Source organism: Megalobrama amblycephala, linkage group LG9 (genome assembly GCF_018812025.1).
Source record: "Megalobrama amblycephala isolate DHTTF-2021 linkage group LG9, ASM1881202v1, whole genome shotgun sequence".
NCBI classification, from domain to species: Eukaryota; Metazoa; Chordata; class Actinopteri; order Cypriniformes; family Xenocyprididae; genus Megalobrama; species Megalobrama amblycephala.
Genome location: NC_063052.1, coordinates 31918483 through 31944662, shown reverse-complemented (window position 1 = coordinate 31944662; position 26180 = coordinate 31918483). Strand labels below are relative to the sequence as shown.

The 26180-nt window shown below is 37.9% G+C and overlaps 1 protein-coding gene across 4 annotated transcripts; it reads left to right on the top strand.

Moving 5' to 3' along the window:
• The first annotated feature begins 95 nt into the window (after positions 1-95).
• LOC125275676 lies at positions 96-25705 on the top strand. Of its 4 annotated transcripts, none has more exons than XM_048202852.1 (10): positions 96-245; positions 569-710; positions 6915-6973; positions 8613-8633; positions 8793-9068; positions 11423-11725; positions 12440-12727; positions 12834-13012; positions 21946-22038; positions 23108-25661. In XM_048202852.1, the coding sequence occupies exons 3-10, from the start codon at positions 6928-6930 to the stop codon at positions 23420-23422; spliced, it is 1521 nt and encodes a 506-aa protein (XP_048058809.1). In that variant the 5' UTR covers positions 96-245; positions 569-710; positions 6915-6927; the 3' UTR covers positions 23423-25661. The 4 variants fall into 4 exon arrangements, 3 of the variants coding, with proteins under 3 accessions (XP_048058809.1, XP_048058808.1, XP_048058810.1); XR_007186487.1 differs by lacking the exons at positions 96-245; positions 569-710 and adding exons at positions 3329-3559; positions 15919-15943 and having other exon boundaries at positions 23108-23142; XM_048202851.1 differs by lacking the exons at positions 96-245; positions 569-710 and adding an exon at positions 3335-3559 and having other exon boundaries at positions 23108-25705.
• The last annotated feature ends 475 nt before the right edge of the window (positions 25706-26180 follow it).

Here is a 26180-nt window from a genome sequence, read left to right as displayed (position 1 = left end):
GCCGTGGCCTAGGAATATGAGCGTTGAATTATTAAAATAGCTAAGTGGCATATACACAGAACGGTTTTGCATAGGCCTATCATCAAACTACACCGACTGCTCCTTTCCCATTGTTTATCCTTTGTGCTCCCAGCTTTTGAAGATCCTCGCGCATAAAGTTCAGCTTTAAAACACGTACATCGTCCTTCAGTTTCAGTGTTGCTGTCATAATGTTGGCCTAATTTAAATGTTTTTCATCATCACAGGTAGGTATTAATCTGGTAGCTCTGTGAATTGTATGACTACATATGTAGCTTCTGTTACAGATCTTTTGAATGCACCTTTTACTATACTATACTATACTATACTATACTATACTATACTATACTATACTAGTAGGCTACTGTCGACACTACACTACACTATACTATAGCATTTTCCTCCATTAGACACAGTTAGGCCTTATTTACATCTGGTACTAAGGTCCATTTCACTTGTATCTGTCAATAATATAGATGTAAACAGGATCCAAAATGTTTTGTGATCTGATAATTCAAACATCAAGCTGATGTATGCCTTTTGCCTGCAGAATGGTGTGTAGTTATGTGATCAACCAGCAGAGAAATCAGTCGAACCAGACACTCTGAACCTTCCCACTGACTATCCTGTTCATCAAACATCCATCCTTTTTCATTGATTTTGGTGGCTTAAACCAGTGAATTTTGCTGAAGGTGAGTAGTTTGCATCCCTGATTAATAAAACGTGACGTAATTGCTGGCCCATTTTAGCAGACAGGGTGGATAAAATCTGCTGTAAATTCTTGTTTGGAGGGCAAACTTTTATAGTTTTAAAGCCTAAATACACTCTTCAGAAGTAAAAAATCTAAACAAAGGCTATAAATGAACTTCAGTAGCCCACGATCGCATGACTTCAACATCACCATCACTAAGCTTCTGACAGCTCAGATTAACCAAACTTTGAGCTTTCTCAGACTCCCAGTTTCTTGATACTGCTCAGATTGCTCCCAATCCATACTACAAAAATATACTGTATTACTAATAAAAAATATATTATAATTTCAGGTGCGATGGAACTGGAAGTGCTAAAATGCTAACTTGTTTTGATGTTTTGGCCTACAAAAATAAATCATCCCTGCAGCACTCTATTAAAGGTGCTCTAAATGATGTCACGCATTTTTAGGCCAAAACTTTTTTTGTCACATACAGCAAACATCTCCTCACTATGCGCTAGCTGCCTGTCCCCTGAACACACTGTAAAAAAACGCGGTCTCTGTAGTCGCCACAAGCTCCGAAAATGGCAATAAAAACAAACTGGTGCAGCCTGGACCACAAAACATAATAAACACGCTCCAGCCAATAACCAACAAGAATGATTTTAAATGCGCGTTCATGACTGTTTCAGGAAGCACGGAGGGGAGGGGGAGGAGGAGGAGGAGGGAGGGTCTAGCAAGCCTCTGTTTTGTTTGACAACACTTCGAACGTCAACAGGAAGTTACATCCACCCAGGATCACTTAGAGCACCTTTAAAGTGTTAGTCCACCCTAAAATTAAAATTCTCTCATTAATTGCTCACCCTCATGTCATTCTCCCTTTCGTTCATCTTCTGAACACAAATGAAGATTTTGATCTGTTCCTCCATTGACAGCATACGCAACTACCACTTTCAAGCCCCATAAAGTTAGTAAAGACATCATTAAAGTAATCCATGTGACTCCAGTGATTTTAAGGATTAGTTCACTTCAGAATTAAAATTTCCTGATAATTTACTCACCCCCATATCCTCCAAGATGTTCATGTCTTCCTTTCTTCAGTCAAAAAGAAATTAAGGTTTTTGAGGAAAGCGATCCAGGATTTTTCTCCATATAGTGGACTTCACTGGGGTACAACAGTTTGAAGGTCCAAATTGCAGTTTCAGTGAAGCTTCAAAGGCCTCTACACGATCCCAGACGAGGAATAATTGTCTTGTCTAGCGAAACAATTAGTCATTTTCTAAAAAAAAATAAAAAATTTAAATACTCATTAACCACAAATGCTCATCTTGCACTGCTCTGCGATGTGCCACCAATTACGTAATCACGTTGGAAAGGTCACGAGTGACATAGGTGGAAGTACTGCAGTAGGGCGAAAAACTCCATCTCATTTTCTCCTCCAACTTCAAAATCACCCAACATCATTTTACCTTTTTTTTTTTTTTGCAAAGGGCGTTTGACTTAGTCTTTGCACGTTTGCTTTGTAGACACAGGATCTGTACTTTTACCTATGTCACGCGTGGCCTTTCTAATGTAATTAGGTCATGCGTATTGGATCGCAGAGCTAGTGCAAGATGAGCATTTGTGGTTAAAAAGTATATACATTTTATTAATTTTTTTTAAGATAATGAATTATCGTTTCACCTTATTCCTCATCTGGGATCGTGTAGGGCTTCATTTAAACTGCAATTTTGACCTTCAACACGTTGAACCCCAGTGAAGTCCACTATATGGAGAAAAATCCTGAAACATTTTCCTCAAAAACCTTAATTTCTTATCGACTGAAAAGAAAGACATGAACATCTTGGATGACATGGGGGTGAGTAAATTATCAGGAAATTTAAAATTCTGAACTAATCCTTTAATCTTAATTTAATGAAGTGAAATTTACATGATATTAATCTCCAAAGTGCATTCATGAGGGCACCACGACGCATACATGTTGTGCTGACATGAGAGCCATCTATCTATCTGTCTAGAAACAGATAAAATGATCGATTATTATTGCTGTGCATTAGCACTTATTCATATGGAAATGCACAGAACAGATAGGCCTATATCTTAGACCTGCTTTTCTCTTCTAATTCCTCTCGAGATCTAGAGAAGAGGAAATCATTGAGTAGTTCTTTAATGTAAGATGCTGACAGCTCACATATATTACAGAGGCTACTTTAGCTCTTAGCTGTGAGTAGAGCAGGAGCACAAAGACTGGATTGTTTTGGAGTGATGTGATTATATACAGGGATTTGAAATGAGAAAGGAAATGAAAAGCTCATATTTCCTCTTTCTTTGTTTTACACGCATAGCACACATAATATTATGCATCCTTCAAATTATATCTGTATAAGCCAGTGATTATAAGGCACCATTTAGGCATCATTTCCACTGCCTATAGGAAGACTTTTTTCTTTTGCAAATACTCTATTAGTAATTATAGTAATGCTAAGCTATTAGAATTGAGATAAATGAGACTTAACATTTTAACAGTAGTTATTTAAGTTAATGTTGCCAAGAGCTACATAGATTTACTGCTTAAGCTTTGTGTAAACGTGATTGCTCTTAAAGCATTGGTGAGAGCGATTTTCCGGAAATTAACGACAGCATCCGAGCAAAGCCGATCTTAAATTGTCTTAAAACGAAATCAGCCGAAGTCTTCCAGATACCGCCGATTTGTAGTGTCTTTCTGTGGCAGATTGGGGGCGATGAAGAAGGCTTGAAAAATAGGAGGACGAACAAAACCATCCTTTTAAACCATTTTTCTTTTCATATAGCGTGCCAATCCTTTTGCTGATTTGGATTTCATACACAAAGGTAGGCTTATTACAGCACTTCTTTATCATATTTAAGAATGTTTATTACAGGATGCTTTCAGGCACAAATAAATAACAGGGTAAAATTATGCAGTTTTGTGGTTTACTGTATTCATAACTTTATTCTTAGATGCAGATATATGATAACAGATGATTTAGGGCGTTTCTATTGATAATATCAAGCAAAAAACAGTTCGCGTTGGGACATCTTTTAAAATTTTAATAGCCTCGTTATAAAAGGCTAAATGCAGAACTGTGGAGACACAAAACCTTTTTGGCACAATTATTGTTAGAATGTTGTATTTATGCGCAGCTTTATGGCATGAAACTGTTCATTTATACTGCTTATCTTCCTCGTTTGTTTTTAAAACAAATTCTTACATTATTTAGCACCTTGGTTGTAGCGTAGCCTGTCAATGTAGTGAAGTGGCCGTATTCGTAACACGAGAAAATATTGATTCATAGTTCATTGTCGATTGATGCGGCTTCTCCTGAATGGGACATCGAATCCTGTCTGCGCGAGACATGCTGCTGGACACTCGTGACTTCATTATCGCCACGCTGAGCTTTAACATCAATGTTTCGAGACGAACCAGTTCGTTTACATAACAGAACCGACAGACATTACGGCATTTGAATGTCTGTTCATTATCTCGCTGAATAAGACGACAGTGGTCGTCACGTTTTATCGTTCGTGTTTTCATTTCTGATCCTGCTTTGTTCAAGCTGTTGATGTGTGGATAAGAGAACGAAAACACGAATGAATGGTAATGTGTGCAGATATGATGAATCCCAATATATTTCGGGTTAAATGAGGTCCTCAGACTCCCTTTGATGGGACAGGTCCAACAGAAGATTGCGACACGCCCTTGTCGCATCAGCGGCTCGTGTGGTTAAAATAGGCTACAGAACGAAAAAAAAAAAAAGCTTCCCTCACGGAGGAAAAACACGGATATAAGCTGTTAACCTTGTAATTCTCAACGCGACAGCGACTTTCGTATTTATACAGAAGGAATCCTTTATGAAAGATAATTTAATTAAGGTCGTTTAATTGGTACAGTCACTATTCTGAATCATCTGACTGAGTCAGCGGTTTAAAAGGCACGCGCTGCCTGAAACACGACCTGTCAATCATTAGAGGCTCCTCACTCCATTTCATTCAGTGTTTTTTTTTTTTCGAGCAAATGTGAATTAAAGCCAATTAAAGACATTAAGAATGAGTATGCTTTCGGGTGAAGTGCACTTAAAAACCAAACAGATTTATTCTAATTTTGCGGTGTTATGAAATCGATTGTTAATCAAGTGGAAGTGGAGCAGATGCAGCTCATGCTGAGGCGCTCAGTTCTGATTCAATACGAGGCCAAAAAGTACTTTGGCAAAGGACTAGAACAAAGAAGATGGTCTCGCTCTCCCAATCTTGAACCATTTTGCCACCAATCTTTAAAAAATTATAAAAAATCCTTATAGTGACTGAAATTATTATTTTTTTAACTATTACTCAAAATACCTCTAGGCTCAACCTATTGGTAAAGAATGATGTCTATAAAAGGTAAACCTTAAAGGGTTAGTTCACCTAAAAATGAAAATTCTGTCATTAATTACTCACCCTCATGTCGTTTCAAACCTGTAAGACCTTCGTTTATCTTTGGAACACAAATGAAGATATTTTTGATGAAATCTGGGAGCTGTCTGACCTCCGATAGACTGCAACGTTATTACCACTTTCAAGGCCCAAAAAGGTTGTAAAGACATCCTTAAACTAGTCCACGTGACTACAGCGGTTTTAACCTTAATGTTATGAAGCGACGAGAATACTTTTTGTGCGCAAAAATGAAACAAAAATAAGGACTTTATTCAACAATTTCTTCTCTTCCCTGTCATTCTCCTACGCTGTTTACGTAGTAACGTAGTAACGTAGTAAACACAGTTGAACCACTGCAGTCACATTGACTATTTTAATAATGTCTGTACTACTTTTCTGGGTCTTGAAAGTGGTTATAACATTCCAGTCTATCTAGGCCAGAAAGACCTTCGTTCATCTTCAGAACACAAATTAAGATATTTTTTTTCATAAAATCTGATGGCTCAGTGAGGCCTGCATTGCCAGCAAGACAATTCACACGTTCAATGCCAAGAAAGCTACTAAAGACGTATTTAAAACAATTCATGTGACTTTTTGTGCGCCAAAAAAACAAAATAACGACTTTATTCAACAATATCTAGTGATGGTCGATTTTGAAAACACTGCTTCATTAGGCTTCGAAGCTTTACGAATCTTTTGTTTCGATTCAGTGGTTCGGAGCACGTATCAAACTGCCAAAGTCACGCCCCGCAGTGGTGAACCATTGAAATTCAAAACACTTATGATGTAATGAAGCCTTGTTTACTGAAATCATGTGACTTTGGCAGTTTGATATGCGCTCCGAATCACTGATTCGAAACATAAGATTAGTAAAGCTTCGAAGCTTCATGAAGCAGTGTTTTGAAATCGCCCCTAGATATTAAGTCGTTATTTTGTATTTGAGCACAAAAAGTATTCTCGTCGCTTCATAACATTAATGTTGAACCACTGTAGTACCATACACTGTTTTAAATATGTCTTTAGTAGCTTTGAACATGTTAATTGTCTTGTTGGCAATGCAGGCCTCACTGAGCCATCGGATTTTATGAAAAATATTTGTGTTCCAAAGAGGAACGAAGGTCTTACAGGTTTGGAACGACATGAGGTTGAGTAATTAATGACAGAATTTTCATTTTTAGGTGATATAACACTTTAAACCTCATAGGGGAGAGATAGAGAGACAAATTTGAGCTCTGAATTTCTGGTGTTTTGGAAAAAGAAGTGCCACTAGCTGTCTTCAATCTGGGCAAGTAGTCCTGCCAGAAACTGGATGTCATGGCATTATGGTCGGTGTCCATTACAAAGCTACTGTTTGAGAGACAGCCAACCAATCACCTCCCTTAATCAGATCTACAGTGTCTTAAAGAGACACTGATCAAACTGTCACGCTGCTGTACAGTTTGACCTAAAAGCAATAGTGGTCTCTTTTGATGTACAAGGCTGGATTCGGTTTGCATTAATGATTCAGGAGTCAGTTAGATAACTAGTGCTATTTGACTATGACAAGAATCTCTTTTAAGTCTCTTCACTGTCGTCTTATATCTAGCATAATGAATTTATGAAATCCTTTTTTGAATTTAACCTGAAAATTTTGCTTTCATTTTAAATGCATAGCTCGAGAGAGAGAGAAAATGGTATATTTGCCATATTAGGTATCATACATTATTATTTCTTCACATAGAACTTTTGCTTGTTTATGTTGTTTCACTGTTCACAGTTGCATTTATTTACACAGATATCCAGCCGAAATGAGCATCACGAGCGTGGCAGTCATTAGCACCCTCCTGTGCTCAGGTAACTGATTGATTCATTTCTGAAGGAAGTATAAAAATAAATGTTGGTACAACAATTACAAGACTTAGCTTTTCATTTGCATTGTTTTCTAAATTGCTTTATTTCGCAAGGGTAATATTTGCAGCATAATTTATCATACGATGTTGGACTGAAAGTGCACAGTTGGCAGTTTGACATGGCAGCATTCCTAATAGTCCTTTTATATTGTTCGTGCTGCAGTGAAGGGAAACGCTTTTCCCAGATAGGACTCATTCACTATTAACTGTAGGTGAATTTTTATTGTCAGCAAAAAGGCATATATATTTAGAGCCTGTATATTCAGGCCATTGGTTTTTAAAAGCATGACATGTTTGCATTTTCTTTTGTGTTTGTCTTTTGAGTTAAGAGTGAATTGCTTTACAGTAGTTTTTCAGTCAGGGATTTAAGATTTTGATAATATGTAAGAGAGATATATATATATATATATATATATATATATATATATATATATATATATATACAAAAGAGAGAGAGACAGTTGTCTCCTTGTTATTCTCCTTCATAACTGCTGATTTAAGTCCAAAGGGATTCAGTTGGTGAGAGCATATAAGGGGAAATTTGTTGCTATTTTGCAGCAGTTATATAGATAAGCTAAATTTGATCTAATAGAAATTTGATCACCTGAGCTATCATATTGCCATTGGCATTTTGGACAGTTTAGATCATTTAATAGGATGTACTGTTATAGTTTTCTTTTAACTCTGATATTTGCAGTTAGATATGAGCAATTATTACACACCTGCATTAATTAAAACTAAATCAAAGAGTGAAAAAAAATGGTACTTTTTTCACTGACAGCATTTTGTTAACCACGATGAATCCAAGAGGTGAATAATTCCAATACAACAGTCAATCAGAGATTTCTGTTATTTTACTTAAAGGGTTAGTTCACCCAAAAATGAAATTTCTGTCATTAATTACTCACCCTCGTGTCGTTTCAAACCTGTAAGACCTTCGTTTATCTTTGGAACACAAATTAAGATATTTTTGATGAAATCTGGGAGCTGTCTGACCTCCGATAGACTGCTACGTTATTACCACTTTCAAGGCCCAAAAAGGTAGTAAAGACATCCTTAAACTAGTCCACGTGACTACAGCGGTTCAACCTTAATGTTATGAAGCGACGAGAATACTTTTTGTGCGCAAAAATGAAACAAAAATAAGGACGTTATTCAAAAATTTCTTCTCTTCCCTGTCATTCTCTTACGCAGTTTACGTAGTAAACACAGTTGAACCACTGCAGTCACATTGACTATTTTAACAATGTCTGTAATACCTTTCTGGGTCTTGAAAGTGGTTATAACGTTCCAGTCTATCTAAGCCAGAAAGCTCATGGATTTCATCAAAAATATCTTAATTTGTGTTGTGAAGATGAACGAAGGTCGTACGTGTTTGGAACAACACGAAGGTGAATAATTAATAACAGAATTTTCAATTTTGGGTGAACTAACCCTTTAAGTTAGTGTATTTCTCCTTATTGGAGTCTTTATAAGAGAAGAAAACACCTAGATATTTGGAATGGAAATGCTTTGTTTGCCTCTATATAATTGTATTTATCTACACATGCATTTACCTTTTTTATTTCTTTCTTTTTTTTCAGCTTGGTCATCAACCATTAAAGGTAATGATTCTGAGATTTTAATAATTACAAAGTGACTTACTAAAGACAGATGCTCTATTTTCTATATATAAATTTAGTTTTTTAATGTGTTTCTTAATTTTCTGTAGTTGATAAGGGAATTATATTGTCTGATTTTCTCTGTTTCTTGTCACTGTGCAGCTAAAGATGAACACCGCACTGCTTTCTTTGGAGAGGATGTTCATATTCCCGTGCCGGCTTTAGACACATCAGAGGTGTTGTTCAAGCCGAGGGTGGAGCCGGTGTTAGAGCGGGTTCTTCTGCGGAACAGGACAATTCTGGATACAAGAGCCAAGCTGAACGTTCACATCAGCCATCTGATTCTGGAGGATGTGGGCGAGGAGGATGAGGGCACATATGTGGTGAAGAATTCTGCAGCCCCAGCTGATGTCAGACGAATCATTCTCGTTGTTAGAGGTAAAAGTTACTATACCACTATAGAAATACTTGATCTGTTGGTTATTTGATAGATGACAGGATAGAATTCACTCTTTTTAAAATTATTAAAAGCTATGGTCACTATATGTTACATTAAGTTAATACATGTTAATACATTAATTTATTACAAAATATTAAGCAGAAGTGACTGTTTTTTATATATAGGTTACACTTTATTTTAAGGTGTTCGTGTTACAGTGCAATTATACAGGTGCTGGTCATATAATTAGAATATCATCAAAAAGTTGATTTATTTCACTAATTCCATTCAAAAAGTGAAACTTGTATATTATATTCATTCATTACACACAGACTGATATATTTCAAATGTTTATTTCTTTTAATTTTGATGATTATAACTGTCAACTAAGGAAAATCCTAAATTCAGTATCTCAGAAAATTAGAATATTGTGAAAAGGTTCAATATTGAAGACACCTGGTGCCACACTCTAATCAGCTAATTAACTCAAAACACCTGCAAAGGCCTTTAAATGGTCTCTCAGTCTAGTTCTGTAGGCTACACAATCATGGGGAAGACTGCTGACTTGACAGTTGTCCAAAAGACGACCATTGACACCTTGCACAAGGAGGGCAAGACACAAAAGGTCATTGCAAAAGAGGCTGGCTGTTCACAGAGCTCTGTGTCCAAGCACATTAATAGAGAGGTGAAGGGAAGAAAAAGATGTGGTAGAAAAAAGTGTACAAGCAATAGGGAAAACCGCACCCTGGGGAGGATTGTGAAACAAAACCCATTCAAAAATGTGGGGGAGATTCACAAAGAGTGGACTGCAGCTGGAGTCAGTGCTTCAAGAACCACTACGCACAGACGTATGCAAGACATGGGTTTCAGCTGTCGCATTCCTTGTGTCAAGCCACTCTTGAACAACAGACAGCGTCAGAAGCGTCTCGCCTGGGCTAAAGACAAAAAGGACTCGACTGCTGCGGAGAAAGTTATTTTCTCTGATGAAAGTGAATTTTGCATTTCCTTTGCAAATCAGGGTCCCAGAGTCTGGAGAAAGAAAGGAGAGGCACACAATCCACGTTGCTTGAGGTCCAGTGTAAAGTTTCCACAGTCAGTCATGGTTTGGGGTGCCATGTCATCTGCTAGTGTTGGTCCAAGGTCAACGCAGCCGTATACCAGGAAGTTTTAGAGCACTTCATGCTTCCTGCTGCTGACCAACTTTATGGAGATGCAGATTTCATTTTCCAATAGGACTTGGCACCTGCACACAGTGCCAAAGCTACCAGTACCTGGTTTAAGGACTATGGTATCCTGTTCTTAATTGGCCAGCAAACTCGCCTGACCTTAACCCCATAGAAAATCTATGGGGTATTGTGAAGAGGAAGATGTGATATACCAGACCCAACAATGCAGAAGAGCTGAAGGCCACTATCAGAGCAACCTGGGCTCTCATAACACCTGAGCAGTGCCACAGACTGATCGACTCCATGCCACGCCGCATTGCTGCAGTAATTCAGGCAAAAGGAGCCCCAACTAGTGCTGTACATGCTCATACTTTTCATGTTCATACTTTTCAGTTGGCCAAGATTTCTAAAAATCCTTTCTTTGTGTTGGTCTTAAGTAATATTCTAATTTTCTGAGATACTGAATTTGGGATTTTCCTTAGTTGTCAGTCATAATCATCAAAATTAAAAGAAATAAATTTGAAATATATCAGTCTGTGTGTAATGAATGAATATAATATACAAGTTTCACTTTTTGAATGGAATTAGTGAAATAAACTTTTTAATGATATTCTAATTATATGACCAGCACCTGTACATTTAAGTATTGTATAATAATTATTAACTACATGTACTTACTATAGGGTTAGGTTTAGGGTTATTTGGGTCACATGTAATTATACATAATTTGTAGTTATTACTACAGTAACTACATGTAACATGTGTAACAACCACACTGTAAAATAAAGTGTTTACCTCTACACACACACACACACACACACACACACACACACATAATATTAATTACTGCTTAATATTTTTGTACCGTATCTTTGCTGTCACCTTTGATCAATTTGATGAATTCTGACCCCAAACCTTTGTATGGTACCACACCATGATTTCCACAAAAAGCAGCAAATCAGCATATTAGAATGATTTCTGAAGGATCATGTGACACTGAAGACTAGAGTAATGATGCTGAAAATTATATATGCAGTATATTATTTGCAGGCAAGATGAGACCATTAATGTTTTAGTAATTTAGCCACTGAATCACAAATAAAAATATTACATAAAATTATTCATATTTCTAAATATGAAAGTCCTCATAGGTGTGTTAATGTATTTCAGTTGTGTTTTTCTTCTAGACTGTGCATTAGAGACTGTGGTGAAATATGGAGACACGTATCATATCCCGATTAACCCTGCGATCGGTCCATACACCCTTGAGTTCAGGCCTGGAGCTCTGACTCCAGTTAACCAGACCACAGAGGAACCACCTGTGATTCTCCTTAACCAGACCGGCATCCCCATGGAAGAGTACGAGAACCGCCTCACCGTGGGCGAGAAGAGGGTCAACCTCTTTCTGGTTACAGGAGCCGACGAGGGCAGTTACACCATCAAGGACAGTGATGAAAAAGTCAGATTGAGGGCCTGCCTTAATGTGAAAGGTGTGTTATAGTGCATTATAAAAGAAGACCATTTCAGTGCTTCATAAAAGAGACAGCCTTACATGACTAATGTGACAAAGTCTTAAAATGGTGTAAAAGTACAAAGAGGGAAGTGTAAGAGGAAGTGAAGGAAAGACAGAGAATAAAGGATCAAAAAATAGGACGTAAGTGTTAGCACAAAAGACTATCAGTATTCATTTGGGTCCACAGTGCAGCTTATTCTGGCCAAGAACCGTCCACTTAGACAGGAACTGACCCTCTGACCACAGTTTTTATTTGACATTTTGGCAGGGTAAATCTAAAATCAACTCTAAAAACAAAGCTGAATATGCAGAAATGCCATACTAGCACAAAGATGGATTTACTGGTATTGACATGCTCTAAATTTAAATATTTTTTGAGTCTTACAAATGAAAGTAAAACAACAGCTGGTTATTGAAGGAATAAACCATTTTACCACTTTGCATTACAATTATTATTATTAATTTTTTAAACAAAGGTAATGGTTGTTCTTATATGAGATGATAAAGGACAACAATATTCAACAAAGGTTATATATTATATTCTAAGTGTAATTCATTATTCTTACTGTCAGCTGTTTGCAGGTACATGGAAATTTGGTGCATTAATATTGAATTCAAGATTCAATAACTGTAATAATAATAATCAGAATTTTGAGTCTCAGTTATCCTTGCTTTTTTTTCCATTGCACAGATCATCAGATCTTTGAGCACTTGAATTATGGTGAAACCTTGAAGATCAAGCTTCACGTGGACCACACCAAAGTCAAAATGGTCTACATCCCAGACTCTGACCACAAAGAACGACTCATCATGGATCAGGGAGAGCTGACGTTGCCTGTTGAGACTGTTTTTGAGGGTCGAGCGTCTGTGGAAGGATCCATATTCTATTTGAAGAAGATCAAAGTCAGTGACATGGGTGTCTTTCGAGTGATGGACTTCTCAGGCTTCCGCATAGCTGACGTCTACCTTCATGTGGAACGTGAGAATTTGAGAACATACTGTTGATTGTGTTTGGATCAGATTTTAGTAACTAACAAATTGAGGTCCATTTCCCGTACCCATGATCCTCTCCTCTCCCATAACAGCCTATAAGCTGCCACAACTCTATGTTGCGATCATCTCCTTGCTGTCTCTGCTGGCGTTCCTGCTGTTGGTGTGTCTGCTGTCCTGTCTGATCAAGGTCCACCGCCGGGCAGAGAGAGCACGTAAGATCTCCCTAATCGCTCAGCAGGCTGGCAAGGGTGATGGAGAGGCGTTCAGACAGGTAAAACCAATCAACTTCCGACACCCCAGACATATTATAAAACTGAATTAAAGGTAGGGTAGGCAATTATGGCAACCTGGTCTTATGACGAAAACGTACCCGTGGGCACGTTTTGGCGAGTCGCGAAATACATACCAGTGAGTACATATCGCTGCAGTTTCGCTGCGAAATGTCCACTGAGCAGCGCTAAAAGCGTGTTCCTTTTGTTTTTTTTTTTTTGTTTTTTTTTTTTTTGCCGGAGCAGATAATAGGGTGAATGTGGTACGTTTTTATGACGTTGCTTTTTAGACGAATCGCCGTGGTTCTCAATTTGACATTACGCTCCGTTTCATTTTAAAATAACGTCCCACCGACGCTACGCCTAAACCTACCCGATGGCGTTAACAAAAGAAAACGTGACGTAAGAAGCAGTCAGTCGCCTTTCACGGGATTCGCACCCAGGCAGGGGGAGTCGACTCCTCTTCGTAAGTCCAACTCTGTATCGGCCGAGCTACCGAGCAAGCTTGGTTGCAGCCAAAAAAAGTGAAACACGTAGAGCCGGAAAGGCCAAAGTACGTTCGTTTACAAATCGGGCGCTCCGGTAAGAAGCGTTTTGAAGTCGTGACATGATATTGCACGAGGAGACGTCAAAACGAGGCTTTACGAATCCGTAATCCGACCCCGGCCGTCGTCGAAACCGAAGTGCTCATTGACGTTTTACCGGCCTCTAGCGTTCATTTCTGTCGGAAACTGCAGCCAGACGTATGTGCCGGTACGTAATTTTGTGTCTCGCAAAAACGTGCCCACGGTTACGTCTCTCCCATGAGACCAGGTTGAATTATGGAGATGCTAGCAATAGCAAGCTAGCTTTGAAAGCATTATAACAGAGCATCTCCAAAGCCATGCCTCCTTCAAAACACATGAACACGTACAGCCAGAGCAGAGTCTGCAAAGCGACACAAAAGACGCCGTTAAATTACCTCATGTCTCAAAGCAGATAACATTACAATAATAATAAACGTAAACAACTTATAGAGCTTCTACTTGTACCACCGTCACGGGTTGTCATCTCGTAATTACAGCATAAGCTCATTGTTTTGGTTTAGGAGGAACTGTAAAAGTGGCTGTTTGTTTGTGGCACTCTGTGACTGTCTGTCTACAACTCAGCATAGCTTAATGGAATGCGCTGATGATGTGCAATGTCTGCGCAAGCAGGATGCAGAGAGGTATGGAAATACAAAGGTTGACGGACAGGTAGGACATTGTACCGACTGATTGCAATGATTGGACAAACATTTTTGGGTCCTGAGACTTCCACTGTTATGAACTGCTCTGAGACTTGAGTGAGGATCCAAACGCAGCATCAGTTTTTGTTTGTCAACCGACTACGTTTTTTTCTCAGTGTGTTCTGCACCGTCGGCTGAAATTGGTCCTCGTCGGCTTTTTTTTTCGGTGTCAGAGCTCGTCTGTCAGTCGGGCCATCTGATCGTTCTGATTGGCTGTTCAGCTACTGCCACCTGGTGGTATGGAAAGGCATTTCATCTTACGCAGGCGCACCGTGCTACTTGGTCGTCAGGTGTCGAGCATCGGTTTGGTGTATCAGGGCAACTTTGGATCCAGACGCTGCCGACATGAGCCAACCCCACAGTGTGCTTTCGTCGCCACTAGTTTGTCGCCGTCGGCTTGGTGTGTTCCGGGCTTAACAGTAACAAAGCAAAACCTCACAATGAATCGGGCTAGACAGAACAAACAAGGCTAATAAGCAACAACTAAAGACAACGAGTGATGATGAAACAGGGTAGAGGATTATGGGTAGTGTAGTCCATGACAGAGTAACAATAGTCTATAATTGAGTGCCCACTGGTGGACAACCAAGGCACTTCAGCTGATGACTGTGACATCCAAGAAGATATATGTTCATTTTTAAATATTTAGACCACTTCTATTATTGATTGCTATCAGGATGTGAAGAGAGTTTCAACCAGAATGACAAAAAGTGTTTATGAAAAACATTGCCTACCGTACCTTTAATGTTTACTTTTTTACTGAACACAATTCAATAAAAACAAATATGTTAGATGCTGCTCCTTTACATTTGGACAGTATATTAGAAGTTGCAAAATACTCAACCATTCAAAAGTGAGATCAGTAAGTTTTTTTTAAAAAATAAATTATTACTTTTATTCAGGAAGGATGCATTAAATATATCAAAAGTGACAGTAAAGACATTGTTTGACTCAGCTTTGCCATCTCAGAAATAAAATATTTTTTAAAAATGTATTAAAATAGAAAACAGTTATTTTAAATGGTAATAATATTTCACAATATTACTGTTTTTACAATATTTTTGATCAAATAAACACAGCCTCTGAGCATAAGACACTTCTTTCAAAAACATTAAAAAGTCTTACCGAGCCCAAACTTTTTGTACTTTACTGTAGGTTGTGATTATACAATATTAAATCAACTTTAGCAAATGTGATTATTCAACACTATTTGAACAATAATATGTGTCTGTGTGTTTATGTATGTCTCTTCTTGTCTTTGTACATACTGATTAACCCCTTTTAATTATTTCTTATTTTTATTTGGTTATTTTTAATTATTTGAACTATTCCTAGGTAATTTGTAATCTTCTTTTACCCTGTTTTACCTTATGAGACAAAACCTGCTGTGGCATGTTGTTGTAGCCTTAAGAAAACAATCCTTTTTGTTTCAAAACCTCGCAAATTCATCCCTTTTTCAACAACAAAGCAATCCAATCTTGCCAGTATTATCTATTTTCACCCATCAGTCAATACAAATATAATCTGTCTGTTTGTCTGTGGAGTGTAAAGTGAGATTGAATGTGTGTATTTCACCCAAACACATTTATTTGAAAGAGGTTTTGTGGTGGTTAGCTTAACACTTCATTTCTCCCCCTAAAGGATCATCTGACGGAGTCCCTGCTGGGTGAGAGAGCTTTGCGTTCTGGTGTCGTATTTTCTTATATTGCTAAGTTGATGAATCTGTATTGGTGTTGTGGTAGCGCAATAGGAGTCCCAAAAGCCTTCTGTCACTCCTAGTGACTGTGTATCTGTCCATTATGCCCTTCGTTTTCCTCTCAGATCTCCTGAGATGAGTAACTTCAGGTGTATTGCACTGATCCTAATTTGAACTCTCAATATAAATAGGTATAAAGGTACATACACCTGTGTGTTAAAGCTTCTGCCGTGCTTAAACACACATGCACATATATGCAATATATGTGGAGAGGTAAATATGAATCTATGTGTATGTGTGTCTATGTGTGCTGACTTCTGTTTATATGCTGCTGTGTGAATGTGTACATATGGCTGGCAGTGATTAATAGAGTCACTTAAATTGTGTTTCTGTTTTAATTATGTCCTGTTCATATTGAATTACTTCGGACATTGTTGCAGATTTTGTAATTATTAACCATTTTTCTTTCACATTTCATGTTTTTAGCTCTGCAAATTAGATACAGAATAGTTATAAGGCTATATGTTTGGAATAGAATATTAGCATAGTGCATAATTACACAGTAACTTTTTTTTTTTACACTTAAACTGCATATTTATGTGAAACTGAATAATGACCACAGTATGCTACATTGTTTTCACATGACCTCGACTTTATATCAGAAATAAAAATGTTTCTTTTGAATTTTAGTCAAATTTTGTTTAAAAAAAAAAATGCAAAAAAATGTAGGAAATGAAAATTTGCATACTTCACACTAGACTTGACACAATGACGTAATTTTTACAACCGAGTTTAAAGGGATAGTTCACCCAAAAATTTAATTATCCTATGATTTACTCAACCTCAAGCCATCCTAGGTGTACATGACTATCTTCTTTCAGACGAACACAATCGGAAATATATTTAAAAATATCCTTGCTCTTCCAAGCTTTATAATGGTAGTAAATGGGGGCCTGTTTTGAAGCCCAAGAAAAGCACATCCATCCATCATAAATAAAATCCATATGGCTCCAGGGGGTTAATAAAGGCCATCTGAAGTGAAGCGATGGGTTTTTGTGAGAAAAATATCCATATTTAAAACTTTATTAACTATAATAACCAGCTTCCGGCAGATGGCCGTACGCATCGATTTGCGGCGTAAGAGTGACTCCTGACCTGACACATGATGCATTGATGAATGTGGAAGCTCAGAGGATAGAGCAAAACAAAACACCGGTCACGAATTAGAACTCTAAAACAAGAAATTTTAAAGAGAAATGTTGGAGGATTTCAATATAAGAGAGTTTGTTGCACAGCCATATTTGTTTGAACCCTGAGAGGTGTCTAAACTTGCGCTACTCCTACATCCTGCGTCATACATCGCTTCAGGGGTTTACTCATTGGCCCTGTCCCAAATGCCACCCTAAACCCTCACGGTCTTCCTCTGAGTCCGCACTTTCGTGACGTAATGCCGCTTTGACTGCCGGGTCGAAGTCCTCTGCGTAGCTCACAGACTTGCAGGCTCAGCATAAGTGGTGCATAGCGGCCACTCACGTGTACCCTTCTTAAAGCTAAAATGTCAAATGGGACACCTACAGTCTCATTGATTTAAAGGTCCCGTTTTTCGTGGTTTTTTTGAAGCTTTGATTGTTTATAGTGTGCAATATAACATGTGTTCATGTTTCGCGTGTAAAAAAAACACAGTATTTTTCACATAATTTACTTATCTGTATACCGCTGTTTCCACTGTCATAAAAACGGGCTGATGACTTCCTTGTTCTATGAAGTCCCTCCTTCAGAAATACGTAACGAGTTCTGATTGTGCCAGCGGTTCCTGTGTTGTGATTCGACAGCAGTTTAGCGCTCCTTGCCCGGAAAGGTCACGCCTCTTACCATAACGTGGAGATGAACGCGCTCAGTGTTATTGTAAACATGTCTTTAATCTTACCCTATCAATTTGAGCCGGAATCAGACCCGGTGATTGGACTGCGGGATGAAAATAACAGCGTTTCGACGACATGGCGACAAACACACTCTACAAACGCAACTCTTGTGTATTCCTGTGGGCGGAGGTTATTCAAAAAACTGTTTTAGTGACGTCATTAAAGAAGGAAGTAGAGGGATGTAGTCCAAACTGGCCGTTCGATGTAGGCGACTTCTGTTAAATAAAATATCTCGCTTGGCATTGAACTTTGAGCTTTAAAATTTTACAGATTTTATTTATACTCTAACAACAACATTACACACTAACTAAAGTTTGAAACATGGGATCACGAAGAACGGGACCTTTAATAGACATGCGCACTCAGCGGCCATTGTAAGTCCACAAGACTGAAAGTGCGCATGAAGGGCGCCAGTTGGGACAGGGCAATTTGGCACAAGTCGCCTTGCGCAGTATGCGTACGGTTGTCTGGCGGAAGCTAGTTATTTTACTTTATAAAGTTTTAAATATGGATATTTTTCTTACAAGAGCCCATCGCTTCACTTCAGAAGGCCTTTATTAACCCCCTGGAGTCGTTTGGATTATTTTTATGATGGATGGATGCATTTTTTAGAGGCTTTAAAACAGGCCCAGTTCACTACCATTGTGAAGCTTGGTAGAGTCAGGATTTTTAAAAAATATATATTTCTGATTGTGTTCGTCTGAAAGAAGATTTTTGGGTGAACTATCCCTTTAAAGGGATAGTTCACCCAAAAATGAAAATTTGATGTTTATCTGCTTACCCCCAGCGCATCCAAGATGTAGGTGACTTTGTTTCTTTAGTAGAACACAAATGATGATTTTTAACTCCAACCGCTGCCGTCTGTCAGTCAAATAATGCTAGTGGAAGGGAACTTCTACTATAAGAGTAAATAAAACTTGCTTAGACAAGTCCAAATTAAACCCTGCGGCTCGTGACGACACATTGATGTCCTAAGACACGAAACGATCGGTTTGTGCGAGAAACCGAACAGTATTTATATCATTTTTTACCTCTAATACACCACTATGTCCACTATTCGTTTGGTCTGATCGCGCTCTGACAGCGGCAGTGATGTCTCGCTCTCATTGAAGTATATGCGCGAGACATCACTGCCGCTGTCAGAGCGCGATCAGACCAAACGAATCGAGTGATGAATGCAATTGGACATAGTGGTGTATTAGAGGTAAAAAATGATATAAATACTGTTCGGTTTATCGCACAAACCGATCGTTTCGTGTCTTAGGACATCAATGTGTCGTCACGACCCGCAGGGTTTAATTTGGACTTGTTTATGCAAGTTTTATTTACTCTTATAGTAGAAGTTCCCATCCACTAGCATTATTTGACTGACAGACGGCAGCGGTTGGAGTTAAAAATCATCATTTGTGTTCTACTGAAGAAACAAAGTCACCTACATCTTGGATGCGCTGGGGGTAAGCAGATAAACATCAAATTTTCATTTTTGGGTGAACTATCCCTTTAAACCCACAATATCGGTAATACCGCTGGTTGGATGTTTTTTATTTAAAAGAAAGTAAATACATTTCAGTCTGGTTAAATTGTGCGCTGTTCGCCAAACCTCAACCGTTTCAAGTGTTCAGTCATTCTGATAATGGTCTTGACTTCTAAATGCAACTCAATTCCTTTGTGGTGTTCGGTTTACTGTATTAATATTTTATACACTGAAGATGTATGTTGTGTAACCAGATCATTAGCCACTGACTTGTTCTGCCCTTTGCATAACTATTCCTGTCAAGGTAATGCATTCTGTCAGTGTGTATTCTGTGTTGCCTGTGTAATTTTCATACGTCTGTAAAATATATTTGGCGTTCATTTAATTAATCATTAGTCACAAACTCTTCATTAAGGCGACTATAGGGCTATTCTTTTCGTTAGCCTGTTGCTATTGAAACTGTAGTTACTAAAGTTTAATTCATAACATTCACCTGAGATCAGAGTTCACACTGCTATCTTCCTTTACCATGGCAGCCATTCTGCACACAATATACTAAATACTGCATACTGCAGAAATAGTAGTAATAGTATGCTAGTATGCTATTCTGAAATAGCCATTAGACTCTAGCAATTAATCATTTGCCAGCCCAGTGAAATTCATGTTGTCCATGTGTTCGTCTGTGACATCATTGTGTTTACCCTCAAAGCCTTATGGGTAATTGTGCCTCAGGGTTTTTACAATATGCTCATACTGTATATATTTTGTGACACTGTGAAGGGCCAAATACAGGAGAGTTGTTGTGTTTTAAACAAGTAACATGCCGATTTCATCAGTGTGTTTGAAATAGAAATCAGATATATTTGCCCTTTGCATCATCTAGTTTTCACAATGTTACAGTATACAGTATATTCTATCTCCAACAACCCTAATGTGTGTGCAGAATATTTATTCAGGATCTGCTGATTTCTCTGGCTGTTTTCACTCTTGGTTTGATTAGGTTGGTCTGAACCTGAATTCATTTCCACCCCCTGTCCTTGCCTTCACACGACATTTCAACATTGCATTATTTGGCTCCAAACTGTGATACGTTTGCATCACCAGCGCAATATGATTACCAGCAGCAGATGTCTGCCACTGTAGCTAGATAACAGCTCAGGAGAAGGAGCCAAAATGGAAAGCAAAATTCAATATTCATTGTTGTATTCATATTTTAGTCTCCTTGATTTTCACTGGCAGATTTTAATGTCACTTGCATCTGTCATGGCAAGAGAAGTAAACAATGCAAGATACTTGCCAGAGGCAATTTCTGCAGGCAAACAGGAAATATTGATGCATTATAAGATGCAGGTAAATTGGGCCAATTTTGAACAAAAACAGTTCACTTCTGAAAAAATATCCTCCATACTCACATAAAACGTCCATCATTCTCCCATTTGTTTTTAAAGGTGCCCTAGAATTGAAAATTGAATTTACCTTGGTATAGTTGAATAACAAGAGTTCAGTACATGGAAATGACATACAGTGAGTCTCAAACACCATTGTTTCCTCCTTCTTATGTAAATCTCATTTGTTTAAATGACGAACAGGCGAATCTCAACATAACACCGACTGTTACGTAACAGTCGGGATCATTAATATGTATGCCCCCAATATTTGCATATGCTAGCCCATGATCGAGGTATTACACAAACCAGTATTAACGTCTGGATCTGTGCACAGCAGAATCATCAGACTAGGTAAGCAAGCAAGAACAACAGCGAAAAATGGCAGATGGAGCAATAATAACTGACATGATCCATGATATTTTTAGTGATATTTGTAAATTGTCTTTCTAAATGTTTCGTTAGCATGTTGCTAATGTACTGTTAAATGTGGTTAAAGTTACCATCGTTTCTTACTGTATTCACGGAGACAAGACTGTCGTTATTTTCATTTTTTAAACACTTGCAGTCTGTATAATTCATAAACACAATTTCAAATCTCTCCAACAGTGTGTAGCATTAGCCGTTAGCCACGGAGCATAGCCTCAAACTCATTTAGAATCAAATGTAAACATCCAAATAAATACCATACTTACACGATTAGACATGTTGCATGGCGAACACTTTGTAAAGATCCATTTTGAGGCTTATATTAGCTGTGTGAACTTTGTTTATGCTGTTTAAGGCAGTCGCGAGCTCGGGGGCGGGGACCACGAGAATTTAAAGGGGCCGCAGCCTGAATCGGCGCATATTTAATGATGCCCCAAAATAGGCAGTTAAAAAAATGAATTAAAAAAAATCTATGGGGTATTTTGAGCTGAAACTTCACAGACACATTCAGGGGACACCTTAGACTTATATTACAACTTTTGAAAACACGTTCTACGGCACCTTTAAAGTAGACTCGTGAACAACCATGTATTCAATTTCAAAAACAGCTTTCACGCCCAACAAACCAAACTTGCCTTACATGGACTCAGGTTCGAACCACAATCTCTAGTGTGAAAAAGCCCTTGCTGTGATTTTTATACTATTGTGGGACCTCCAGCAGCACATATGCTTATTCTTGACTTGTGTATTTGTGTTTTTCAGGTGGTTCATGAAGTTTATACTAGATTCACAGAGGAGTCCACTGTGCAGTCCACATGGGAGAACAACACTGAGAGCACAGAAGTTGAGATCAAAGTAGGTGATTTTGTTTTACTGTAGAAGTTGGTGTGCCGCCAACATGATCTTAAAGGGATAGTTCACCTAAAATGAAAATTCGGTCATCATTTTCTCACCCTCATGTCGTTCCAAATCATTGTTATTATTGTTAACAAAATTAATCTAATTCATCTTAAACTATTGAAAAATTTGGTAATTGAAATAAAGCTAAAATAAAATATAAATATTAGAAGAACTTAAACTCAATGAAAATTAGAAATGCTGCCTTGAAAAGTAACTGAATTAAATTTAAGTTGAAAATTACTACAGATTACTAAAATTACAAACTGGAAATAAATAAAAACTAAAACTCAAAACAAATTAAACCTAAAAACAAATTAAACCTAAATAGTAATATTTAAGAAGAACAAAAACTAATAAAAATGACAAAAGCACTTAACAAAATTACTAAAAAATTAACTAAAATTAAAACATTAAAAACTATATAAAACATATATAACTATAATAATATAATATATATATATATATATATATATATATATATATATAATAATTGGCTTTAACTCCTAAATTGCCCAGATAATAAATATATATATATTTCCATAACATTACCAGAAAAAATTAACCAAGAAACCATAAATAATAACATTAATTACTATTACATTATATTACTCTATTGCATAAATTTTCACTGTACCTATTGCACATTACTGTATCTGTGTATCTATGTTTTGTTGTCCCCTCCCTTTTTTCTTTTTTGTGTGTCATAGGCTCTTTCCTTTATATTCATTACTGTCAAGTTATATTATGTTTTGTGCAATAAAAATAAATAAATAAATAAATAAAACTGTGTTGAGAGAGGGAATGCATGCGGTTATGTTTCCATGGAACACAGTATTCAAAATATTTAAAGAATTGTTATGCAGCTTGTACATGACTGTTCATAGTTCAGACCAAAAAATTTAATTAAATTAAAAAAAATAATGACAGAATTTTCATTTTAGGTTAGCTTATTTTTGTATTATTATTTGAATAGTTCAGACATTCATCTCATAGTTCTGTGGTTCTAATTTAACTTTACTTTTAGGGTCTTGAGGTATCAAAACCAGGTCAGTACCAGGCCCTCCAATCTGACAAAAACTTCTTGGAGATGAACGACTCAGGCGTGGAGTTCACCACGTCTGCGCTTCCTCTGGACAGTGACACAGACGTACCCGACAATCTCACCTCTCACAAGCTCCTTATTGAGTCCGACACTCTTGCTGGCGTCCCTCCAGCCATTTCTGAGGGCGACCACAGTGCCACTCGCACCCCTGATTCCATTCTGAGCGCCAGCCCTGTTGTCCAGCCCCAAATCTGGGGCTCAGATAGACGGCGACTTGATTGGCGCAACCACGCCTGAGGAGATGGCCAAAGTGAATGAGTTGGATGCAAAGACGAGCAAAGATGCTTCGCCACGTTCTGAGACAGCCGCTACATTCGATCCGACTAATGGAACCACAACCTGAGCACTGCAAATTGAGTCACCGATTTCTTTTACACAAGTGCGGCCACTTTTCAATTGCAACATCACAACAACAAATGACACTTCATCTTGCTTGTACTCATCTGATGCTTAACAAATGGTTTGTCGAACAAGCAAAAAGAGAAGAAGAATTCAAGAGAAGACAACAGCACTCACAAAAAATAAATAAAAAAGAAACTTTGAAGAACAGAAACGGTCCTGCACTATGCATGCCTTTGAATTACCGAGGAGTTCCTGACTAGTTTAAAGCCAAGTGCTAGATTAGAGTGCCCATGTAGTGCATGTGAAGAAGAAAAAACACATCTTAAGACACACTTGTGAAACTTGACGATACTTTTTTTTACTTTCTTTAGCCATGCCACTAAAGCTAGAACTTTTTACCGAGAGTGTCAAACTGCCTGAAACTCCAAGGACGCTTCAAGCAACACCTGAAGTGGATTGTAAATGGGTATCTTATTCAAGTATTTTTCAAGCGGTTCATCTACGAAATGCCAAAAGAACATTTGTTGAGTCATTTACCATCAAGTTGCATTCATTTCAAGATCAACCTGAATGCATCTCACCGGCAAACACGCTTTCCCAGCGCTACACCTGATGTGAATGCTCTCTTTTTGACCGCCAGCTTTGAAGAGCTGTACTGATAATCCTTGCCGATGGTAAACTAAACACCTTGATGAATCAGGTCCGCATGGATGACAGGTATCTGATACGCTGGCTTAACACTGTAAATAGGATCAGCCGTGGTGGAGGGTTTTGGCTCTGGTTCAGAGGAACCCCGCTGAAGAAACGGCTCGTCTCAGCAGTTTCAGGTGCTGACTCCGCTGGGGTTTCTCCACAACCTGGGCCTTTCTGATGATCTCTTTTTCTTCTCATATGATCCTTTATTCCCACTCATTTAAATATATTTTAGGAGCTTTGAGCTTTGTAAGACTTGCAGAAATTTGCTTGAGATTCACATACATTGACATTTATTCATGAGGAATGATTCGTAATAAGAAGCAATGAACTTAGTGAGGTAGTGAGTGTAGAGGGAACTGAGTACAGGAAAAGTTTTAGTCATAATATCTAATATGGTTTCATATTGTAGGTTTGAATCATTTGTGTTTGAATCATTTCTGTCAGTGCACTTGAATCTGCCATAAAACACATCTAGCTGTAACATGCTAGTTAAACATGTCAATTTTCCTTAAAGAGCTCAAATTATGGCCTTTTACAAAGTCTTCTTTCTAGTTCTACTAGAACAGGTTTTCACGCAAAAAACATTATTTTTTAGATATATTAACATTGTTGCAGCACCTCTCCTCCCAATCTGTCAGTAATGCTTTGTCTCTACGAAGCCCCTCCTTCTGAAAAGCGCAATGTGCTCTGATTGGTCGGTTGGACCAGTGTGTTGTGATTGGTCAACCGCTTTGAGCGTGTTTGGGAAATTTCACGGCCCTGACCATAACTGCGAGGTTCAACACACTACTAATGCAACTCAACAAGGCCTCGCCCCTTTATTTGCATATGCCTTGGGCGGGAATTATTTAAATGAGGGATTTTGCAACTGGCGTTCCCAGAAGAAAACTCGAGGCTACAATTGAGGATTTTCAGGGAGTTGCTTACCGATATACAGAATAACTCCCTTTGGAGTGACGTTGTGCTTAGTAACTTTGCAGATCCTTTCACGTGCTTAAACAGCAACATGCTAAAGAAAGTTGAAAATGTAAAAAAAGCATAATAGGTCCTCTTTAGACACAATTATCACATACTGAAAGCATTGTGAAATTCTTCAGATTTAATAATAGCAAATACCTTATTTGCAAAGCTTTCACACCATACACTCTTAAAAATAAATGTTCTTTATTGGCTTTGATGGTTCCATGAAGAACCTTTAACATCCACTGAAACTTTCCATTCCACAAAAGTTTCTTTATAGTGGAAAAAGGTTGTTTTTTACACTAAGAAAGAAAATGGTTCTTTTAAGAACTATATACATTCTTAAAAATAAGCGTTCTTTATTGGTATTAAAGTGTCCATGAAGAACCTTTAACATTGGAACCGTTCCATTGGACAAAAGTTTCTTTATAGTGGAAAAGGGTTCTTTAGATGTTCTTCATACTAAGACAGAAAATGGTTCTTTTAAGAACTGTTGACTGGAAGGTTCTTTGGGAACCTAAATTGGTAATTCTATTGAATTGCTGCAAAACGCCCCTTTTGGAACCTTTGTTTTTTAGAGTGTATGTTACGGTGGCCCAGTAGCGCACAACACAACGAAATTAAAAAAGCAAACATAAGTTCACAACACAACGAAATAAAGCTACAATGCAACGGAATAAAGCCACAACACAACGAAATCGAGCCACAACACAACGAAATAAAGCCACAACACAACGGAATAAAGCCACAACACAACGAAATCGAGCCACAACACAACGAAATAAAGCCACAACACAACGGAATAAAGCCACAAGACAACAAAATAAAGCCACAACACAACGAAATAAAGCCACAACACAACAAAATCGAGCCACAACACAATGAAATAAAGCCACAATACAATGGAATAAAGCCACAAGACAACGAAATAAAGCCACAACACAACGAAATAAAGCCACAACACAACAAAATCGAGCCACAACACAATGAAATAAAG

Excerpts from the sequence above, each read along its gene's own strand:
- LOC125275676 (XM_048202851.1), top strand. The coding sequence starts at position 6,928 with ATGAGCATCACGAGCGTGGCAGTCATTAGCACCCTCCTGTGCTCAG. Across the intron at positions 9,069-11,422 it reads AATCATTCTCGTTGTTAGAG|ACTGTGCATTAGAGACTGTG; the intron begins GTAAAAGTTACT and ends TTTTTCTTCTAG. Across the intron at positions 22,039-23,107 it reads GCACAGAAGTTGAGATCAAA|GGTCTTGAGGTATCAAAACC; the intron begins GTAGGTGATTTT and ends CTTTACTTTTAG.